The sequence below is a fragment of the Oncorhynchus clarkii genome, chromosome 12 (assembly GCF_045791955.1).
Source record: "Oncorhynchus clarkii lewisi isolate Uvic-CL-2024 chromosome 12, UVic_Ocla_1.0, whole genome shotgun sequence".
NCBI classification, from domain to species: Eukaryota; Metazoa; Chordata; class Actinopteri; order Salmoniformes; family Salmonidae; genus Oncorhynchus; species Oncorhynchus clarkii.
Window position 1 is genome coordinate 97,366,250 of NC_092158.1, and position 25,232 is coordinate 97,391,481.

The 25,232-nt window shown below is 43.7% G+C and overlaps 1 protein-coding gene across 1 annotated transcript in view; it reads left to right on the forward strand.

Moving 5' to 3' along the window:
* Positions 1–25,232, forward strand: part of LOC139421712 (protein kinase C beta type-like) — a 143,944-nt gene that overhangs the window by 112,986 nt on the left and 5,726 nt on the right. The window contains exons 12-16 of the mRNA XM_071172826.1: positions 1,812–1,874; positions 3,314–3,452; positions 6,670–6,750; positions 7,227–7,334; positions 16,801–16,941. Coding sequence (XP_071028927.1) covers positions 1,812–1,874; positions 3,314–3,452; positions 6,670–6,750; positions 7,227–7,334; positions 16,801–16,941 — 532 coding nt within the window. The remainder of the gene's footprint in view (positions 1–1,811; positions 1,875–3,313; positions 3,453–6,669; positions 6,751–7,226; positions 7,335–16,800; positions 16,942–25,232) is intronic.

The window sequence follows — 25,232 nt, forward strand, 5'->3', positions numbered from 1 at the left end:
TGTTGGACGGGCGGGCAGGTGCGGGCAGTGATCGGTTGAATAGCATAAATTTAGTTTTTACTAGCATTTAAGAGCAGCTGGAGGCCACGGAATGAGTGTTATTTGGAGTTTTGTTAAGTGTCCAAAGAAGGGCCAGATGTATACAGAATGGAGTCGTCTGCGTAGAGGTGGATCAGAGAATCACCCGCAGCAAGAGCGACATCATTGATGTATACAGAGAAAAGAGTCGGCCCGAGAATTGAACCCTGTGGCACCCCCATAGAGACTGCCAGAGGTCCAGTCAACAGGCCCTCCGATTTGACACACTGAACTCTGTCTTGAGAAGTAGTTGGTAAACCAGGCGAGGCAGTCATTTGAGAAACCAAGGCTGTCGAGTCTGCCGATAAGAATACGGTGATCGACAGAGTCGAAAGCCTTGGCCAGGTCGATGAAGACGGCTGCACAGTATTGTCTTTTATCGATGGTGGTTATGATGTCGTTTAGGACCTTGAGCGGGGGTCTCTTGATGAAGCTTCACGTCTTTCTCTGGCACTGTTTCGAGTCAATGTCCTGGATGGGCGGGGGCACGGTCCAAGTGATGTCCTGGATGGGCGGGGGCACGGTCCCAGTGATGTCCTGGATGGGCGGGGGCACGGTCCCAGTGATGTCCTGGATGGGCGGGAGCACGGTCCCAGTGATGTCCTGGATGGGCGGGGGCACGATCCCAGTGATGTCCTGGATAGGCGGGAGCACGGTCCCAGTGATGTCCTGGATGGGCGGGAGCACGGTCCCAGTGATGTCCTGGATGGGCGGGAGCACGGTCCCAGTGATGTCCTGGATGGGCGGGAGCACGGTCCCAGTGACGTACTGGATGGGCGGGGGCACGGTCCCAGTGATGTATTGGGGGCCTCGTCACCACCCGATGGAGGGCCTCGCGGTCGTGGATGGAGCGATTCCTGTACCAGGCCGTGATGTAACCGGTCAGGATGGTCTCGATGGTGCAACAGTAGTATTTGGAGATGACCCGGGGTGGTGTGCCAAATTCTCTTCAGCCGCTTTAGGAAGTAGAGATGTTGTTGCGCCCTCTTGATGTTGTTGATGAATGTCGAGTCCTCTGTGATGTGGGAACGCCGAGGAACTCTAAAACCCGCGTCTCTCTCTCTAATCCCGTTGATGTGGATCGCGGCATGTTCCCTCCCTCCCGCTTCCTGAAATCAACAATCAAACTCCTTTTGTTTTGCCGTCGTCGAGGGTAGAGGTTGTTGTCACGACGACAACACAAGGCCAGTTCACTTACCTGCCCTCCTTATAGGTTGACTCGTCGTCGTTGGTTATCAGGTTCCTTACAACCGCGGTGTCGGCAGCAAACTTGATGATGGTTGTCGGTGCGAAGCCACGCGGTCGTTGCTGAACAGGGTCCTTCCTGTCAGGAAGTGCAGGATCCAGTTGCAGAGGGGTGATGTCCAGGGACCCAGGGCTCTGAGCTTGGTGTCGACCTCGGAGGGAACAGTAGTGTTGAATGCTTTGAACTGTAGTCACGTAGGTGTTCCTCTTGTCCAGATGTGTTTTTCGGCCGTGTGACTTGGGGAAGGAAACGGTATTATTTCGGCTTCTCCTCAGCTCTCTCTTTGAGAGTAGGTTTTGAGGGGTCGATATGTGATTGGACGGTTCGAACACGGACATGTTTGCTACGTCCTGTTGATCTTATCAGATATACTGTAAGTATGGCTAAAGACACACCTTTATTCCTCTCCTCTCCTCTCCTCTCCTCTCCTCTCCTCTCCTCTCCTCTCCTCTCCTCAACTCTCCTCAACTCTCCACTCCTCTCTCAGGTTCTATGCAGCAGAGATAGCCATAGGTCTGTTCTTCCTTCATCTGAAAGGAATCATTTACAGGTGAGTCTTTCGTCACAACATCATCTCAGACAGAGATACTCATCACAACGTCATCTCAGACAGAGATATTCATCACAACATCATCTCAGACAGAGATACTCATCACAACATCATCTCAGACAGAGATATTCATCACAACATAATCTCAGACAGAGATATTCATCACAACATCATCTCAGACAGAGATATTCATCACAACATCCTCTCAGACAGAGATACTCATCACAACATCATCTCAGACAGAGATACTCATCACAACATCATCTCAGACAGAGATATTTATCAGTCTTGGCAGGAACTAATGGGATCGCTATTGTTGTCTGGTAATTTGGATATTTTTGTACCCCGTGAACAGTACTGTACCATTCTGTCTGAGCGTCTAGTCTGTCTCTGTGTCGTTTCCTGTAGAGATCTGAAGCTGGACAACGTGATGCTGAAGGACACATTAAGATAGTCTGTCTCTGTGTCGTCTCCTGTAGAGATCTGAAGCTGGACAACGTGATGCTGAAGGACACATTAAGATAGTCTGTCTCTGTGTCCTTTCCTGTAGAGATCGTACCCTTCTGTCTGAGAGTCTAGTCTGTCTGTGTCTCGTTTCCTGTAGAGATCGTACCCTTCTGTCTGAGAGTCTAGTCTGTCTGTGTGTCGTTTCCTGTAGAGATCGTACAATTCTGTCTGAGAGTCTAGTCTGTCTCTGTGTCGTCTCCTGTAGAGATCGTACCCTTCTGTCTGAGAGTCTAGTCTGTCTCTGTGTCATCTCCTGTAGAGATCGTACCCTTCTGTCTGAGAGTCTAGTCTGTCTCTGTGTCATCTCCTGTAGAGATCGTACCCTTCTGTCTGAGAGTCTAGTCTGTCTCGGTGTCGTCTCCTGTAGAGATCGTACCCTTCTGTCTGAGAGTCTAGTCTGTCTCTGTGTCGTCTCCTGTAGAGATCGTACCCTTCTGCCTGAGAGTCTGTCTCTGTGTCGTCTCCTGTAGAGATCGTACCCTTCTGTCTGAGAGTCTAGTCTGTCTCTGTGTCGTCTCCTGTAGAGATCGTACCCTTCTGTCTGAGAGTCTAGTCTGTCTCTGTGTCGTCTCCTGTAGAGATCGTACCCTTCTGTCTGAGAGTCTAGTCTGTCTCTGTGTCTCGTCTCCTGTAGAGATCTGAAGCTGGACAACGTGATGCTGAAGGACACATTAAGATAGTCTGTCTCTGTGTGTCTTGTCTCCTGTAGAGATCTGAAGCTGGACAACGTGATGCTGAGGGACACATTAAGATAGTCTGACTGTGTGTGTCTTGTCTCCTGTAGAGATCTGAAGCTGGACAACGTGATGCTGAGGGACACATTAAGATAGTCTGTCTCTGTGTGTCTTGTCTCCTGTAGAGATCTGAAGCTGGACAACGTGATGCTGAGGGACACATTAAGATAGTCTGTCTCTGTGTCTTGTCTCCTGTAGAGATCTGAAGCTGGACAACGTCATGCTGGATGCTGAGGGACACATTAAGATCGCAGACTTTGGGATGTGCAAAGAGAACATGTTAGACGGTGTCACCACCAAGACCTTCTGTGGGACCCCAGACTACATCGCTCCTGAGGTGTGTGTGTGTGTGTGTGTGTGTGTGTGTGTGTGTGTGTGTGTGCTTGTGAGTAATTAAGTTGATTATGGTTCACACGTTAGTTTGACAGGAGAGACAGATGGTTCAGTTCCTAGTGTTAACACCTACTGTGTGACACACACACACACACACACACACACACACACACACACACAAAACACTCACACACTCGTAGTGCTGTAGACAGTGTGTTATGTCAGCGCAGGTTCACCTATCATGCTGTCTAGACCAGGTTCACCTAACATGATGTCTAGACCAGGTTCTACTCTACTCTATCATACTCTATTATATTCTACTCTACTCTATCATACTCTATTATATTCTACTCTACTCTATTTTACTATATTGTATTCTACTCTATTATACTCTATTCTCCATTATATTCTACTCTACTCTATTATACTCTATTCTCTATTATATTCTACTCTACTCTATTATACTCTATTCTCTATTATATTCTACTCTACTCTATTATACTCTACACTCTATTACATTCTACTCTACTCTATTATACTCTACACTCTATTACATTCTACTCTACTCTATTATACTCTACACTCTATTACATTCTACTCTACTCTATTATACTCTGTACTCTATTATATTATACTTTACTCTATTGTACTCTATTACATTCTACTCTACTCTATTATACTCTATTATAGTCTACTCTATTATACTATATTCTCCATTATATTCTTCTCTAATCTATTTTACTCTGTTCTCTGTTATATTCTACTCTACTCTGTTATACTCTATACTCTATTATATTCTACTCTACTCTGTTATACTCTATACTGTATTATATTCTACTCTACTCAATTGTACTCTATTAAATTCTACTCTACTGTGTTATACTCTATTATATTCTACTCTTACATTCTACTCTACTCTGTTATACTCTATTCTACTCTACTCTATCATACTCTATTATATTCTACTCTATTATTCTCTATTCTCCATTAAATTCTACTCTACAATAGTATCCTCTATTCTCTATTATATTCTACTCTACTCTATTATACTCTACACTCTATATTCTACTCTACTCTATTATACTCTGTACTCTATTATATTATACCTTACTCTATTGTACTCTATTACATTCTACTCTACTCTGTTATACTCTATTATATTCTACTCTACTCTATCATAATCTATTATATTCTACTCTACTCTATTATACTCTATTGTATTGTACTCTATTATACTATATTCTCAATTATATTATTCTCTACTCTATTATACTCTATTCTCTGTTATATTCTACTCTACTCTATTATACTCTATACTCTATTATATTATACTCTACTCTATTATACTCTATTATATTCTACTCTATTATACTCTATTCTCTATTATAGTCTACTCTGCTCTACTCTATTAAATTCTACTTTATTATACTCTATTCTCTATTATATTCTACTCTACTCGGTTATACTCTACACTCTATTATATTCTACTCTACTCTACTCTGTTATACTCTATTACATTCTACCCTACTCTGTTATACTCTATTATATTCTACTCTACTCTATCATACTCTATCATATTCTACTCTATTATTCTCTATTCTCCATTATATTCTACTCTACAATATTATACTATTTTCTCTGTTATATTCTACTCTACTCTATTATACTCTATACTCTATTATATTCTACTCTACTCAGTTATACTCTATTATATTCTAATCTACGCTATTATACTCTATATCCTATTATATTCTACTCTACTCAGTTATACTCTATTATATTCTACTCTACGCTATTATACTCTATATCCTATTATATTCTACTCTACTCAGTTATACTCTATTATATTCTAATCTACTCTATTACACTCTATTATATTCTACTCTATTATACTCTATTCTCCATTTATATTCTACTCTACTCTATTATACTCTGTTCTCTATTATATTCTACTCTACTCTATTATACTCTACTCTAATCTATTATACTCTATTCTCTATTATATTCTACTCTACTCTATTATACTCTATACTCTATTATTTTCTACTCTACTCTATTATACTCTATTCTCTATTATATTCTACTCTACTCTATTATGCTCTATACTCTATTATATTCTACTCTATTTTACTCTATTCTCTTATAGTCTACTCTCCTCTACTCTATTATATTCTATTATATTCTACTCTAATCTATTATACTCTATACTCTACGCTACTATACTCTCTATTATATTCTACTCTATTATACTCTATGCTCTATTATATTCTACTCTATTATACTCAATTCTATTATTCTCTATTATATTCTACTCTATTATACTTTATTCTATTATATGCTATTATTTTATTCTATACTGTATTCTATTATACTCTATATTCTACTCTATTTTACTCTACTCTATTTTATTCTACTCTATTTTACTCTATATTATACTTTACTCTATTCCACTCTACTATATTCTACTCTATTTTATTCTACTCTATTCTACTCTATATTCTACTCTACTCTGTTCCATTCTACTCTATCCTTCTCTATTCTACTCTGTATTCTACTCTACTCTATTCCACTCTACTCTATTCTACTATATTCAACTCTATTATATTCTACACTTTTCTACTCTATATTATATTCTCCTCTATTCCACTCTGCTCTATTGTACTATATTCTAATATATTCTACTCAAGTCTACTCTATATTATACTTTACTCAATTCCACTCTACTCTATTCTACTATTTTTTACTCTATTATACTCTACTCTATTTTATTCTACTCTATTCTACTCTATATTATACTTTACTCAATTCCACTCTACTCTATTCTACTATATTCTAATCTATTCTACTCTATTCTACTCTATATTATACTTTACTCAATTCCACTCTACTCTATTCTACTATATTCTACTCTATTCTACTCTATATTCTACTCTACTCTGTTCCACTCTACTCTATTTTATTATTTTATTCTCTACTATATTGTATTCTACTTTATTCTACTCTATATTCTACTCTACTCTATTCCACTCTACTCTATTCTACTTTACTCTATTTCATTCTACTCTATTCTATTATATTATAATCTCTTCTACTCTATTCTGCTCTCTTCTATTCTTTTATATTCTACTCTATTCTACTAAATTCTATTCTATCGTACTCTCTTCTAATCTATTCTGTTCTTCTATATCCTCTCCTCTCCCTCTTCCTCTCCTCACCTCCAGATTATTGCGTACCAGCCCTATGGGAAGTCAGTGGACTGGTGGGCCTTTGGAGTTCTGCTGTATGAGATGCTGGCTGGACAGGTAGGTGTGTGTGTGTGTGTGTAGGTGTGTGTGTGTGTGTGTGTGTGTGTGTGTGTGTGTGTGTGTGTGTGTGTGTGTGTGTGTGCACATATGTTAACATTTACTGTGGATATTAACCAATCCTCTCCTCCCTCTGTCCTGTCCTGTCCTCCCCCCTCTGTCCTCCCCTCCCCCCTATGTCCTGTCCTCCCCCCCTCTGTCCTGTCCTCCCCTCCTCCCCTCTGTCCTGTCCTCCCCTCCTCCATCTGTCCTCCCCTCCTCCCTCTGTCCTGTCCTCCCCTCCTCCCCTCTGTCCTGTCCTCCCCTCCTCCATCTGTCCTCCCCTCCTACCTCTGTCCTGTTCTCCCCTCTGTCCTGTCCTCCCCTCCTCCCTCTGTCCTCCCCTCCGCACTCCGCCCTCTGTCCTGTCCTCCCCTCCTTCCTCTGTCCTGTCCTCCCCTCCTCCCTCTGTCCTCCCCTCCTCCCCTCTGTCCTAGCCTCCCTTCGATGGTGAGGACGAGGATGAGTTGTTCCAGTCCATCATGGAGCATCACGTCTCCTACCCCAAGTCTATGTCCAAGGAGGCTGTTGCCATCTGCAAAGGGGTGAGGGGGAAAACACACCCCCTAATAACTTAATTGATTGTTTGTCTTCCGTTTCACTGCAATTTGGGGAGATGGAAAGAGAGGGAGGGGGAGAGAGAGAGAGAGGGAGAGAGAGAGAGAGAGAGAGAGAGTTTCACTGCAAAGGGGTGAGGGGGAAAACACACCTCCTAATAACCGTTATATATTGATACAGTCTGTTTGTCTTCCGTTTCACTGCAATTTGGGGAGGTGGAAAGAGAGGGAGAGAGAGAGAGGAGGAAAGAGAGGGGGAGGAGGTAGGGAGGGAGAGAGGGGAGGAAAGAGAGGGGGAGGAGGTTGGGGAGGGAGAGAGAGAGAGAGGGAGAGAAAGAGATTGATAGGATGAAAGCGAGAGAGAGAGGGAGAGAGAGAGAGAGGAGGAGGTTGGGAGGGAGAGAGGGGAGTAATGTTGGGGAGGGAGGGAGAGGAGAGGAGGGGGAGGAGATTGGGGAGAGGGGAGGAAATGAGGGGGAGGAGGTTGGGGAGGGAGAGGAGAGGAGGTGGGAGATTGGGGAGAGGGGAGGAAATGAGGGGGAGGAGGTTGGGAGGGAGAGAGGGGAGGAAAGAGATTGGGAGGAGGTTGGGGAGAGAGAGGAGAGGAGGTGGGAGATTGGGGAGAGGGGAGGAAATGAGGGAGAGGAGAGGAGGGGGGAGATTGGGGAGGAAATGAGGGGGAGGAGGTTGGATAATGAAATGCAGTATGTCTCCTCTCCTCTGTCCTTCTGCAGTGTTCGTTCTGAAGAGGAGCTTTTCTCTGTCAGTCTTCCTTATTCTCTGTTTATCCATCCTCTAAACACACACACACACACACACACACACACACACACACACACGCACACACACACACGCGCACACACACACACACACACACACACACACACACACACACACAGCCCAGTTATCCAGCAAAGCAGAGTCCATCCCTCTCTATCAAACCTCAGTCTCGTCCTCGACCGTTACCCTTCAGTACCCACTTCCATCTCACACACACACACACACACACACACACACACACACACACACACACACACACACACACACACACACACACATCACAGTCACAGGGGGATTGAAGAGGATATAAAATAGAAGCCCTCATTCCATTGATAATCCAGTGGGGGCTCTCAGAACATAAAGGGGAGGAAATGTCAGAGAGGTTTAGCGCCAGCCAGACGTGATGCTATCTTCTCTCTCCTCTCCTCTCCTCTCCTCTCCTCTCCTCTCCTCTCCTCTCCTCTCCTCTCCTCTCTCTCTCTCTCTCTCTCTCTCTCTCTCTCTCTCTCTCTCTCTCTCTCTCCTCTCCTCTCCTCTCCTCTCCTCTCCTCTCCTCTCCCTCTCCCTCTCCCTCTCCCTCTCCCTCTCCCTCTCTCTCTCTCTCTCTCTCTCTCTCTCTCTCTCTCTCCTCTCCTCTCCTCTCCTCTCTCTCTCTCTCTCTCTCTCTCTCTCTCTCTCTCTCTCTCTCTCTCTCTCTCTCTCTCTGCATGCTGGGAGTGATTGGTGCATGCTGGGAATTGTTTGAGTGAAGGAGTGCGTGTGTTGTGGAGAGTTAGATATTCACAACTTTCTTTCGGTTTGCTATTTCTTGGTGGTATTTTCTTGGTTTTCTTCTGTGCATGATTAAGGTTATTATTTTTACTTTTTTTGTTGTGGTAGAATTAAGTTTTTTGTTTTTCGTATCGAAATTACCCTGATTTTGGCGGGGATGGCAGCCCGAATGGGGATGCCGTCCCTGTCACTTCGGCACGGCTTTAGGTGTGTTACTGAAGCTACTGTCACGGTGGAGGAGTTTCTGGTCGCCGTAGGAGAGAAGGTAGGCTATGAGAATATTGCTTATGCATCCCGGATGAATAAAGCTGTGGTGGTATTTCTTAAAGAAGAATGTCTGGTTGATCGGATGGTTGAGCATGGTGTAATTCTTAAAGGAATGTTTTTTCAAGTTACGCCGCTTTTTTCTCCGTCAACAAGGGTAACGATTTCAAATGTACCACCGTTTATTCCAAATGAGCTGTTGGAGCGCGAGTTATTGCGCTTTGGGAAGTTCGCCAGTTCAATTAAGGTTGTTCCGTTGGGTTGCAAACACCCGGCGTTGAAACAGGTAATGTCATTTCGGCGACAGGTGTTTATGTTTTTGGACTCACCGGAGCAGACTTTAGAGTTATCGTTTAAAGTCAAGTATGACAATAGATTGTATATGGCTTATGCTAGTACGGGTAGTCAACGGTGTTTTGAGTGTGGGGATGTTGGTCATAAGCGACATGCTTGCCCGAAAAGGGAGAAGGCCGAGGGAGGGGCGCAGGTGGTCATCGTAACGCCTGGGCCCACTGATGTAGGGAGAGGTGGGCCGACAGCGGCAGAGCAGCCACAAGCACCTGGTGCTGAGGAACAAGTTATCCGTGTTGAGGGCACGGGGTTGCAACTTGTATTAGAGGGAAATGTTATGCTACAGAAAAGTATTGTGGTAGAAGGTAAGGATGTGTCTGAAGAGCCAGTTCCTCAGACTGGTGAGCAAGTGCCCAGTATGAGTGCTGGGGTAAAGGAGGGGGTTCATGTGGAGCTAGGCTCCCAGGTAGTGGAGGATATGCCCATTGTGAGTAACAGGGTACAGGAGGGGATTCATGTGGAGCTAGGCTCCCAGGTAGTGGAGGAGATGCCCACTACGAGTAATGAGGTTCAGGAGGGTTTTCATGTGGAGCTAAGCTCCAAGGTAGTAGAGGAGATGCCCACTACGAGTGCTGGGGTTCATGTAGAGCTAGGCTCCCAGGTAGTGGAGGAGATGCCCACTATGAGTAATGAGGTACATGAGGGTTTTCATGTGGAGCTAAGCTCCAAGGTAGTAGAGGAGATGCCCACTACTAGTGTTGGGGTTCATGTGGAGCTAGGCTCCCAGTTAGTGGAGAAGATGCCTACTATGAGTAGTGATGTTCAGGTGGGGCTAGTCTCCCAGGTAGTGGAGGAGATGCCTGGTACGAGTGATGAGGTGCAAGTGGGGAGTGTTGAAAGGGATGTGGTAGATGGGAGTCAGTTGTCTGTGGTCTCAGCTGAGGATCAGGAGAATGATATGGATATCTCTTTAGATATGACAGCTGCTGGTGAGGACTCAGTTTATGATCTAGAGGAGGTAAATGAGTTTCTGGATCAGACTTTTGGGAAATCTGTCAAATTGGCAGATTATTTTGATGTTGATAAGTTTGTGAGGTCAGCTGTGATGTTACAGAAGACGGTGGGGTTAGACCAATTGAGTGAGAAGAAACGGTTTCGCTTGAGGAAATTTATTACTGCTGTTGCAGCAGCAAAAGGTGGTGGGAAACGTGTTCAGGTTAAGAGAAGAAAGAAAAATAATGATGATGATCATGCTTCATAGGGTGTCTTTTTTCTCGTTGGTTTCTCTGTGGTTTCTTCTGCTTTTCTTTTCTCTTTTCTATATGGAGGTACTAAGGGTAGGTTCTCTCAATATTAATGGGGGAAGGGACAGGAATAAGAGGGCTTGGGTATTAGAAGTAATAAAACAGAAAAGGCTTAATGTAGTTTTCCTACAGGAGACACACAGTGATGAGGAAAATGAGGTTGACTGGGGTATGTGGTGGGAGGGGCAGCATGTACTCAGTCATGGTACTAATTTCAGTGCTGGGGTGGCAATCTTGTTTTCCTCAGGCTTAGGGGTGACTGTGGTATCTACAACAGAGATTGTCAAGGGTCGGGTTTTATTGGTCAAGGTGGATGTTATGGGGTTTCTGTTTGTTTTTTTGAATGTTTATGCTCCGAATGAGGGTACAGAGCGTATTGCTATATTTGATCAAATAAAGGAAACCTTAAGACAGTGTGACCAAGAGGGGTGTATGGTTTTAGGGGGTGACTGGAACTGTACAGTGGATTTTACTGTTGATCGCACCGCTGAAGAACCTCACCTGCGGTCAGCCACTTGCCTGTCTGGCCTATTAACTGAGTTTGAGCTTTCTGATGTGTGGAGAGTAAGGAATGCAAAAGTTAGGCAGTACACATGGCTAAAAATTAATGAAGGTCGTGTCAGTGCAGCAAGGTTAGACAGGTTGTATGTATCTGATCACTACTGTAGTAGGGTTGGAAAGTGTGCCATTACTCCTGTGGGTTTCTCTGATCATCATATTGTTACTGTTGATATTCACTTGTCCTGTCCACGACGGTCATCGCCTTACTGGTATTTTAATGTTAAATTGTTACATGATGTCATGTTTTGTGACAGGTTTTTGTTGTTTTGGGAAAAATGGAGGGGTATAAAAGGGAATTTTGAGTCCTTGAGACAATGGTGGGAGGTTGGGAAGGCCCAAATACGAGTTTTTTGTCAACAGTATACTGCTCTGTCTCAAACTGAAGTTAAAGAGACTATCAAGGCCCTTGAACAGGACATCAAATCTATTGAATTGAAGCTGCTCACTCAGAACGACCCTGGACTAGTCATGAACCTACAGGACAAGAGACATGAACTGAGGTCGTTTCTGCATGAAAGAGTGAAGGGTGCCTTGATTAGGTCTCGTTTCGCTTCCCTCAAGGATATGGATGCTCCTAGCGCTTTTTTTTTCAACCTAGGACAGTCGAAATTTCAACGCAAACAGATGGTCTGCCTTCGTCTCCCTGATGGGAAGGTGACCACGAATGATATTGAAATGCGTCAACATGCCGTGGATTTTTACTCATCCCTTTATAAGGCGGAGGATTGTGACTCTTTATGTACTGAACAGTTGTTACACGGTCTTCCTCAATTGGGACCTGAGCAGAGAGTCGCATTGGACGCTGATATTACACTGCAAGAGCTGTCCACAGCAGTTATGCAGCTCTCAACAGGCCGAGCCCCTGGCATCGATGGTTTACCATCTGAGTTTTATAAGCACTTTTGGGGGTCTATTGGGGAGGATTTTTATGAAGTGCTGTGTGAATCTTTTCATGAGGGTTCTCTTCCTGTATCCTGTCAACGTGCGGTGCTTTCACTGTTGCCAAAAAAGGGGGATTTGGCTCTCATAAAAAATTGGAGACCTGTTGCCTTGCTGTGCGCAGAATACAAAATTGTTTCTAAATGTCTCTCAAACAGGTTGAAAGAGTATCTGGGATTGTTGATCCACAAGGACCAGTCCTACTGTGTACCTGATCGCTCTATTGTTGACAACTTGTTTCTGATAAGAGATGTTTTAGACATTTGTAAACTGTCGGATGTAAATGTGGGTTTACTTTCGTTGGATCAGGAGAAGGCTTTTGATCGTGTGGACCACCAGTACTTGTTTAAAACAATGAAAGCCTTTGGGTTTGGGGATGTTTTTCTGTCTTGGGTGAATTTACTGTATGCTGGAGCCTCGTGTATGGTGAAGGTTGGTGGTGGTTTGAGTTGCCCCATCCCTGTCGAAAGGGGCATCAGGCAGGGATGCCCAATTTCAGGGCAGTTATATAGTCTGGCGATTGAACCAATGCTTTGTTTTTTAAGAGCGAAGCTTACTGGTTTCTCTGTGCCAGGAGTAATGAAGGGTCCCACGATAGCACTGTCTGCGTATGCAGATGACGTGATCGTTTTTATCACAGGGGGTGAGGATGTTAAGGTTCTCTCAAACACTTTAAAGGTGTATGAGGGGGCCTCCTCAGCTAGAGTAAATTGGGGAAAGAGTGAAGCGCTGTGGGCAGGTCAGCTTCAGATGGGGTCCGCTCCACGGTTACCAGGGGGGCTTCAGTGGGGCAGAGATGGAATGAAGACTTTGGGAGTTTTTCTAGGCTCCGATGTCTTTCAGAAAAAGAACTGGGAGGGTGTAGTGGAGAAAGTGTGTGCCAGACTGTCAAGATGGAAATGGGTGTTGCCCCAGCTGTCCTATAGGGGACGGGTCCTGGTAGCTAATAATCTTGCTGCTTCTACCCTGTGGCACAGACTAATGATTTTACAGCCACCAAAGGGTCTGATACAAGAGCTTCAGAGGACCCTTGTCAATTTCTTCTGGTCTGGACAACACTGGATCAAAGCTGCAGCCCTGTATCTGCCACTGCACGAGGGTGGGCAAGGCCTGGTGGACATTTCCTCTAGGATCACGGCTTTCCGGCTCCAAGCAGCCCAGAGATTGTTGTACAGAGACTGTTCTAGCTGGGTCGAAACAGCCTACATATTGATGAGGAGAGCGGGCTGTTTGGGCTTAGACAAACATCTTTTCCTCTTAAAGCTGGAGGGGGGTGATTTGTCTGGCCTGACTCCATTTTATGAGTCTGTTATGCAGGCTTGGAGAGTCTTTGTCAAGTCCCGTAAGACCGGCACGCTACCAGGGATGTGGCTTTTTGAAGAGCCTCTTTTTCATAATACTGCCATCCAGTCCCGTGTTCTGGGTTCAGCTAGCCTACGTTCATGCCTATTAGGCGTGGGGTGTACCAAGCTGGGTCATCTGATGCGGAGCAGGAGCAGATTGGAGGAGCTGAGAGAGAGAGCGGGGATCCGATCATCTCGCCTACTGAGGAAGGTCGTCGATGAGGTCTGTGACTCCTTGCCAGTGCTTCATCTGCAGTATGTGACTGACATTTCCAATTCTGATCGGTGGAAGGAGGGTCTGGATTATGTGTTCCCTGCACTGATTGTTAGTGCTGCGATGGGGGCATTTGAGGAGGATGCGGGGATGCTGCTTTCCTTCGATACCCCGGAGCTGGGGGAGTTCAACGAGGTGGGAAAGAAGGCTATGTACAGAACATGTGTGAAGGTGTCCCATGCCTCTTCCCTGGAAGGGGTAAAATCGACGAGGTGGGCGGATGTGCTTGGTCCAGGTGCTTCTCCAAAAGGCTGTTGGCGATCATTATATAAACTGCCTATTGATAAGAGGACAGCTGACCTCCAATGGAGGATAATACATGGAGCTATAGCCACCAACATGCATCTGGTACACCTGGACCCTAATGTTGGGGAGGGGTGTCCATTCTGTGCTGAAGATGAATCTCTGGCACATCTGTTTTTACTGTGTCCCAGGTTGGTTGGGATGATTGATCTGATCACTGATTGGTTCTCAACGTTGGGAGAGGTTTTCTCTTCCCAACTGTATATACTTGGGCCAAAGTACAGGTTCAGTCAAAAGGGTGTAGTTGTGTTGCTTAATTTTGTGTTAGGGGCAGCAAAATTAGCGATATGGAAGACCCGAAAGAACAGCATTCGGGGACAGGGGTCTGTGGATGTGGTGGGAATGCTGGAGGGAATGTTGGCAGCGAGACTAAGGGTTGAGTTTGCCTATTATAAACTTGTCAACAATATTGATCTGTTTTTGAGTATATGGGGTATTCAGAGGCTGTTGTGTTTTGTTACTGTGGAGGAGGAATTGGAGTTGTGTTTTTAATTGATGTGTAACTGTGGTTTTGTATGAGTATTTATTGTGTGGTGGGCCCCCAGACCCAATAAAGAGTATTTAAAACTCTCTCTCTCTCTCTCTCTCTCTCTCTCTCTCTCTCTCTCTCTCTCTCTCTCTCTCTCTCTCTCTCTCTCCTCTCCTCTCCTCTCCTCTCCTCTCCTCTCCCTCTCTCTTCTCCCTCTCTCTTCTCCCTCTCTCCTCTCCTCTCCCTCTCTCTCTCTCTCTTCTCCTCTCCTCTTCTCCTCTCCTCCTCTCCCCTACCCTTCTACCACTGTCCTCCTCTCCCCTCCCCCTAAACTCCTCCCTCTCCCCTATCTCCCTCTCTCTCCCCTTATTTCCCTCCCTCCCTCTCCCTCTATCTCCCTCTCTCTCCCCTATCTCCCTCTCTCTTTCCTCCTACCTCCCTATCTCCTTCTCCCTCATCCTATCTCCCTCTCTCTCCCCTATCTCCCTCTATCCCTCCTATCTCAGTAAATTACAGAACACACACCTCTGCCTGTCCATCTGGTTCTATGTAAAGTACTGTGTTATCTCTCCATCTGGTTCTATGTAAAGTATTGTGTTATCTCTCCATCTGGTTCTATGTAAAGTACTGTGTTATCTGGTTCTATGTAAAGTACTGTGTTATCTGGTTCTATGTAAAGTACTGTGTTATCTGGTTCTATGTAAAGTACTGTGTTATCTGGTTCTATGTAAAGTACTGTGTTATCTGGTTCTATGTAAAGTGCTGTGTTATCTGGTTCTATGTAAAGTACTGTGTTATCTGTCCATCTGGTTCTATGTAAAGTACTGTGTTATCTGGTTCTATGTAAAGTACTGTGTTATCTGGTTCTATGTAAAGTACTGTGTTATCTGGTTCTATGTAAAGTACTGTGTTATCTGTCCATCTGGTTCTATGTAAAGTACTGTGTTATCTGTCCATCTGGTTCTATGTAAAGTACTGTGTTATCTGTCCATCTGGTTCTATGTAAAGTACTGTGTTATCTGTCCATCTGGTTCTATGTAAAGTACTGTGTTATCTGGTTCTATGTAAAGTACTGTGTTATCTAGTTCTATGTAAAGTACTGTGTTATCTGGTTCTATGTAAAGTACTGTGTTATCTGGTTCTATGTAAAGTGCTGTGTTATCTGGTTCTATGTAAAGTACTGTGTTATCTGGTTCTCTGTAAAGTATTGTGTTATCTGTCCATCTGGTTCTATGTAAAGTACTGTGTTATCTGGTTCTATGTAAAGTACTGTGTTATCTGGTTCTATGTAAAGTACTGTGTTATCTGTCCATCTGGTTCTATGTAAAGTACTGTGTTATCTGGTTCTATGTAAAGTACTGTGTTATCTGGTTCTATGTAAAGTACTGTGTTATCTGGTTCTATGTAAAGTACTGTGTTATCTGTCCATCTGGTTCTATGTAAAGTACGGTGTTATCTGGTTCTATGTAAAGTACTGTGTTATCTGTCCATCTGGTTCTATGTAAAGTACTGTGTTATCTGGTTCTATGTAAAGTACTGTGTTATCTGTCCATCTGGTTCTATGTAAAGTACTGTGTTATCTGTCCATCTGGTTCTATGTAAAGTACTGTGTTATCTGTCCATCTGGTTCTATGTAAAGTACTGTGTTATCTGGTTCTATGTAAAGTACTGTGTTATCTAGTTCTATGTAAAGTACTGTGTTATCTGGTTCTATGTAAAGTACTGTGTTATCTGGTTCTATGTAAAGTACTGTGTTATCTGGTTCTATGTAAAGTACTGTGTATTCTGTCCATCTCAGAGTATGTGGGGGTATGGAGTACTTAGGGAAGTGGGTAGGGAGGGGGGGGGGGAGTCTACTGTCTCTATCTAACCCCCTCCCTGTCCCCATGGAGTCTCTAACCCCCTCCCTGTCTCTATGGAGCCTCTAACCTCTAAACCCCTCCCTGTCCCTATGGAGCCTCTAACCCCCTCCCTGTCTCTATGGAGGCTCTAACCTCTAACCCCCTCCCTGTCTCTATGGAGCCTCTAACTTCTAACCCCCTCCCTGACTCTATGGAACCTCTAACCCCCTCCCTGTCTCTATGGAGCCTCTAACCTCTTACCCCCTCCATGTCCCTATGGAGCCTCTAACCTCTAACCCCTTCCCTGTCTCTAGTTGATGACCAAGCACCCTGGGAAGCGTCTGGGCTGTGGTCCGGAGGGGGAGCGAGACATCAGGGACCACGGGTTCTTTCGCTATATGGACTGGGACAAAGTGGAGAACAAGGAAGTACAACCGCCATTCAAACCCAAAGCTGTGAGTCTCCCCCCCCCTCTGTCTCTCTCTATGGAGCCTCTAACCCCCCCCCGTCTCTCTCTATGGAGCCTCTAACCCACCCCCCCCCCGTCTCTCTCTATGGAGCCTCTAACCCACCCACCCGTCTCTCTCTATGGAGCCTCTAACCTACCCCCCCCCCCCCCCCCCCCCCCCGTCTCTCTCTATGGAGCCTCTAACCCACCCACCCGTCTCTCTCTATGGAGCCTCTAACCTACCCCCCCCCCGTCTCTCTCTATGGAGCCTCTAACCCACCCACCCGTCTCTCTCAATGGAGTCTCTAACCTACCCCCCCCCGTCTCTCTCTATGGAGCCTCTAACCCCCCCTGTCTCTCTCTATGGAGCCTCTAACCCCCCCTGTCTCTATCTATGGAGCCTCTAACCCACTCACCCGTCTCTCTCTATGGAGCCTCTAACCTACCCCCCCCCCCCCCCCGTCTCTCTCTATGGAGCCTCTAACCCACCCACCCGTCTCTCTCTATGGAGCCTCTAACCTACCCCCCCCGTCTCTCTCTATGGAGCCTCTAACCCACCCACCCGTCTCTCTCTATGGAGCCTCTAACCTACCCCCCCCCCGTCTCTCTCTATGGAGCCTCTAACCTACCCCCCCCCCCCCCGTCTCTCTCTATGGAGCCTCTAACCCCCCCTTGCTCTCTCTATGGAGCCTCTAACCCACCCACCTGTCTCTCTCTATGGAGCCTCTAACCCACCCACCTGTCTCTCTCTATGGAGCCTCTAACCCCCCCCCTGTCTCTCTCTATGGAGCCTCTAACCCCCCCCCCCCCCCCCCCCCCCTGTCTCTCTATGGAGCCTCTAACCCCCCCCCCCCCCCATCTCTCTCTATGGAGCCTCTAACCCCCCCCACCTGTCTCTCTATGGAGCCTCTAAACCCCCCTGTCTCTCTCTGTCCCCTTCTAACCTTTCAGCTGGTTCTCCTTTTGTTCAATGTTGATAATGATGATATTGATGGTGATGATGATGATGGTGATGATGATGGTGATGGTGATGATGGTGGTGATGGTGATGATGGTGATGGTGATGATGATGGTGGTGATGATGGTGATGATGATGGTGATGATGATGGTAGTGGTGGTGATGGTGATGATGGTGGTGATGATGGTGATGATGATGGTGATGATGATGGTGGTGATGATGGTGATGATGATGGTGGTGATGGTGGTGATGGTGATGGTGGTGAGGATGGTGATGATGATGATGATGGTGATGATGATGGTGGTGATGATGGTGATGATGATGATGATGATGGTGGTGATGATGATGGTGATGGTGGTGATGGTGATGATGGTGGTGATGGTGATGATGTTGGTGATGATGATGGTGATGGTGATGGTGATGGTGGTGATGGTGGTGATGATGATGATGGTGGTGGTGATGGTGATGGTGGTGATGGTGATGGTGATGGTGATGGTGGTGATGATGATGGTGATGGTGATGGTGATGGTGGTGATGGTGATGGTGGTGATGGTGATGTTGGTGGTGATGGTGGTGATGGTGATGGTGGTGGTGACGGTGATGGTGACGGTGGTGGTGATGGTGGTGGTGATGGTGATGGTGGTGATGGTGATGGTGGTGGTGATGGTGGTGATGGTGATGGTGGTGAGGATGGTGATGATGATGATGTTGGTGATGATGATGGTGATGATGATGATGTTGGTGATGATGATGGTGATGGTTATTGCGAACGTATGAGTGAAAGGAATGTTCATGGAGAACTGCAGTTTACTGGTGTGACCAGCGTGTGTATCAGTTCCACCTTGCTGTTGTTGTTGTTGTTTACTGGTGTGACCAGCGTGTGTATCAGTTCCACCTTGTTGTTTACTCGTGTGACCAGCGTGTGTATCAGCTCCACCTTGTTGTTGTTGTTGTTTACTCGTGTGACCAGCATGTGTATCAGTTCCACCTTGTTGTTGTTGTTGTTTACTCGTGTGACCAGCGTGTGTATCAGCTCCACCTTGTTGTTGTTGTTGTTTACTCGTGTGACCAGCATGTGTATCAGTTCCACTTTGTTGTTGTTGTTGTTTACTGGTGTGACCAGCATGTGTATCAGTTCCACCTTGTTGTTGTTGTTGTTTACTGGTGTGACCAGCGTGTGTAGCATTTCCACCTTGTTGTTGTTGTTGTTTACTCGTGTGACCAGCGTGTGTATCAGCTCCACCTTGTTGTTGTTGTTTACTGGTGTGACCAGCTCCATCTTGTTGTTGTTGTTGTTGTTTACTGGTGTGTTGTTTTTCCATCAAAAGGCAGGATCTGTCAGAACAGAGCCTTAATGAGTCCAGACCTTCTTCCTCTCTCCCTCTCTGTCTCCCTCTCGCTCCCTCTCTCTCTCTCCATCTTTATCTCCTTCTCTCTCTCCCTCTGTTGTAGCTGTCAGAGACGTCAGACCTCCTGTTGTTTAGTTGTGCTACCTGCTGAGAGAGAGAAATAGACCGACAAAGAGAGGGAGAAGAGAGCGAGAGAGAGTTCACCTTTATTTTTTTTAACTTAGGAGTCCTATTGAGACCAAGGTATCTTTTACTAAAAGAAGCATCTTACAATTACTTAACAAATTACACTTAGGAAATACAGCAGGAACAAAATAACACTTAGGAAATACAGCAGGAACATAATGACACTTAGGATATACAGCAGGAACAACACTACACTTAGGATATACAGCAGGAACAAAACTACACTTAGGAAATACAGCAGGAACATAATGACACTTAGGAAATACAGCAGGAACAACACTACACTTAGGAAATACAGCAGGAACAACACTACACTTAGGAAATACAGCAGGAACAAAACTACACTTAGGAAATACAGCAGGAACAAAATGACACTTAGGAAATACAGCAGGAACAAAATGACACTTAGGAAATACAGCAGGAACAACACTACACTTAGGAAATACAGCAGGAACAACACTACACTTAGGAAATACAGCAGGAACAAAACTACACTTAGGAAATACAGCAGGAACAAAATGACACTTAGGAAATACAGCAGGAACAAAATGACACTTAGGAAATACAGCAGGGAACATAATGACACCCAGGAAATACAGCAGGAACAACACTACACTTAGGAAATACAGCAGGAACAAAATGACACTTAGGAAATACAGCAGGAACAAAATGACACTTAGGAAATACAGCAGGAACATAATGACACTTAGGAAATACAGCAGGAACAAAATGACACTTAGGAAATACAGCAGGAACATAATGACACCCAGGAAATACAGCAGGAACAACACTACACTTAGGAAATACAGCAGGAACAACACTACACTTAGGAAATACAGCAGGGAACATAATGACACTTAGGAAATACAGCAGGAACAACACTACACTTAGGAAATACAGCAGGAACAAAACTACACTTAGGAAATACAGCAGGAACACAATTACACTTAGGAAATACAGCAGGAACAAAATGACACTTAGGAAATACAGCAGGAACATAATGACACTTAGGAAATACAGCAGGAACATAATGACACTTAGGAAATACAGCAGGAACATAATGACACTTAGGAAATACAGCAGGAACAACACTACACTTAGGAAATACAGCAGGAACAACACTACACTTAGGAAATACAGCAGGAACATAATGACACTTAGGAAATACAGAAGGAACATAATGACACTTAGGAAATACAGCAGGAACATAATGACACTTGGGAAATACAGCAGGAACAACACTACACTTAGGAAATACAGCAGGAACATAATGACACTTAGGAAATACAGCAGGAACATAATGACACTTAGGAAATACAGCAGGAACATAATGACACTTAGGAAATACAGCAGGAACAAAACTACACTTAGGAAATACAGCAGGAACAACACTACACTTAGGATATACAGCAGGAACAACACTACACTTAGGATATACAGCAGGAACAACACTACACTTAGGATATACAGCAGGAACAACACTACACTTAGGAAATACAGCAGGAACATAATGACACCCAGGAAATACAGAAGGAACAACACTACACTTAGGATATACAGCAGGAACATAATGACACTTAGGAAATACAGCAGGAACATAATGACACTTAGGAAATACAGCAGGAACATAATGACACTTAGGATATACAGCAGGAACAACACTACACTTAGGATATACAGCAGGAACAACACTACACTTAGGAAATACAGCAGGAACAACACTACACTTAGGAAATACAGCAGGAACAAAATGACACTTAGGAAATACAGCAGGAACAACACTACACTTAGGATATACAGCAGGAACAACACTACACTTAGGAAATACAGCAGGAACAACACTACACTTAGGAAATACAGCAGGAACAAAATGACACTTAGGAAATACAGCAGGAACAAAACTACACTTAGGAAATACAGCAGGAACATAATGACACTTAGGAAATACAGCAGGAACAACACTACACTTAGTAAATACAGCAGGAACATAATGACACTTAGGAAATACAGCAGGAACATAATGACACTTAGGAAATACAGCAGGAACATAATGACACTTAGGAAATACAGCAGGAACAACACTACACTTAGTAAATACAGCAGGAACAACACTACACTTAGGATATACAGCAGGAACATAATGACACTTAGGAAATACAGCAGGAACATAATGACACTTAGGAAATACAGCAGGAACAACACTACACTTAGGAAATACAGCAGGAACAACACTACACTTAGGAAATACAGCAGGAACATAATGACACTTAGGAAATACAGCAGGAACATAATGACACTTAGGAAATACAGCAGGAACAACACTACACTTAGGAAATACAGCAGGAACAACACTACACTTAGGAAATACAGCAGGAACAAAATGACACTTAGGAAATACAGCAGGAACATAATGACACTTAGGAAATACAGCAGGAACAACACTACACTTAGTAAATACAGCAGGAACAACACTACACTTAGGATATACAGCAGGAACATAATGACACTTAGGAAATACAGCAGGAACATAATGACACTTAGGAAATACAGCAGGAACAACACTACACTTAGGAAATACAGCAGGAACATAATGACACTTAGGAAATACAGCAGGAACATAATGACACTTAGGAAATACAGTAGGAACAACACTACACTTAGGAAATACAGCAGGAACAACACTACACTTAGGATATACAGCAGGAACAACACTACACTTAGGAAATACAGCAGGAACATAATGACACTTAGGAAATACAGCAGGAACATAATGACACTTAGGAAATACAGCAGGAACAACACTACACTTAGGAAATACAGCAGGAACAACACTACACTTAGGATATACAGCAGGAACAACACTACACTTAGGAAATACAGCAGGAACATAATGACACTTAGGAAATACAGCAGGAACATAATGACACTTAGGAAATACAGCAGGAACAACACTACACTTAGGAAATACAGCAGGAACAAAACTACACTTAGGAAATACAGCAGGAACAAAATGACACTTAGGAAATACAGCAGGAACATAATGACACTTAGGAAATACAGCAGGAACATAATGACACTTAGGAAATACAGCAGGAACATAATGACACTTAGGAAATACAGCAGGAACATAATGACACTTAGGAAATACAGCAGGAACATAATGACACTTAGGAAATACAGCAGGAACAACACTACACTTAGGAAATACAGCAGGAACAACACTACACTTAGGATATACAGCAGGAACATAATGACACTTAGGAAATACAGCAGGAACATAATGACACTTAGGAAATACAGCAGGAACAAAATGACACTTAGGAAATACAGCAGGAACATAATGACACTTAGGAAATACAGCAGGAACAAAACTACACTTAGGAAATACAGCAGGAACAAAATTACACTTAGGAAATACAGCAGGAACAAAACTACACTTAGGAAATACAGCAGGAACAAAACTACACTTAGGAAATACAGCAGGAACAAAATGACACTTAGGAAATACAGCAGGAACATAATGACACTTAGGAAATACAGCAGGAACAACACTACACTTAGGAAATACAGCAGGAACATAATGACACTTAGGAAATACAGCAGGAACATAATGACACTTAGGAAATACAGTAGGAACAACACTACACTTAGGAAATACAGCAGGAACAACACTACACTTAGGAAATACAGCAGGAACAACACTACACTTAGGATATACAGCAGGAACAACACTACACTTAGGAAATACAGCAGGAACATAATGACACTTAGGAAATACAGCAGGAACATAATGACACTTAGGAAATACAGCAGGAACAACACTACACTTAGGAAATACAGCAGGAACAACACTACACTTAGGATATACAGCAGGAACAACACTACACTTAGGAAATACAGCAGGAACATAATGACACTTAGGAAATACAGCAGGAACATAATGACACTTAGGAAATACAGCAGGAACATAATGACACTTAGGAAATACAGCAGGAACAACACTACACTTAGGAAATACAGCAGGAACAACACTACACTTAGGATATACAGCAGGAACATAATGACACTTAGGAAATACAGCAGGAACATAATGACACTTAGGAAATACAGCAGGAACAAAATGACACTTAGGAAATACAGCAGGAACATAATGACACTTAGGAAATACAGCAGGAACAAAACTACACTTAGGAAATACAGCAGGAACAAAATTACACTTAGGAAATACAGCAGGAACAAAACTACACTTAGGAAATACAGCAGAAACAAAATTACACTTAGGAAATACAGCAGGAACAAAACTACACTTAGGAAATACAGCAGGAACAAAACTACACTTAGGAAATACAGCAGGAACAAAATGACACTTAGGAAATACAGCAGGAACATAATGACACTTAGGAAATACAGCAGGAACAACACTACACTTAGGAAATACAGCAGGAACATAATGACACTTAGGAAATACAGCAGGAACATAATGACACTTAGGAAATACAGTAGGAACAACACTACACTTAGGAAATACAGCAGGAACAACACTACACTTAGGATATACAGCAGGAACAACACTACACTTAGGAAATACAGCAGGAACATAATGACACTTAGGAAATACAGCAGGAACATAATGACACTTAGGAAATACAGCAGGAACAACACTACACTTAGGAAATACAGCAGGAACAACACTACACTTAGGATATACAGCAGGAACAACACTACACTTAGGAAATACAGCAGGAACATAATGACACTTAGGAAATACAGCAGGAACATAATGACACTTAGGAAATACAGCAGGAACAACACTACACTTAGGAAATACAGCAGGAACAAAACTACACTTAGGAAATACAGCAGGAACAAAATGACACTTAGGAAATACAGCAGGAACATAATGACACTTGGGAAATACAGCAGGAACATAATGACACTTAGGAAATACAGCAGGAACATAATGACACTTAGGAAATACAGCAGGAACATAATGACACTTAGGAAATACAGCAGGAACATAATGACACTTAGGAAATACAGCAGGAACATAATGACACTTAGGAAATACAGCAGGAACAACACTACACTTAGGATATACAGCAGGAACAACACTACACTTAGGAAATACAGCAGGAACATAATGACACTTAGGAAATACAGCAGGAACATAATGACACTTAGGAAATACAGCAGGAACAACACTACACTTAGGAAATACAGCAGGAACAAAACTACACTTAGGAAATACAGCAGGAACAAAATGACACTTAGGAAATACAGCAGGAACATAATGACACTTGTGAAATACAGCAGGAACATAATGACACTTAGGAAATACAGCAGGAACATAATGACACTTAGGAAATACAGCAGGAACATAATGACACTTAGGAAATACAGCAGGAACATAATGACACTTAGGAAATACAGCAGGAACAACACTACACTTAGGAAATACAGCAGGAACAACACTACACTTAGGATATACAGCAGGAACATAATGACACTTAGGAAATACAGCAGGAACAAAATGACACTTAGGAAATACAGCAGGAACAAAACTACACTTAGGAAATACAGCAGGAACAACACTACACTTAGGATATACAGCAGGAACAACACTACACTTAGGAAATACAGCAGGAACATAATGACACTTAGGAAATACAGCAGGAACATAATGACACTTAGGAAATACAGCAGGAACAACACTACACTTAGGAAATACAGCAGGAACAACACTACACTTAGGATATACAGCAGGAACAACACTACACTTAGGAAATACAGCAGGAACATAATGAC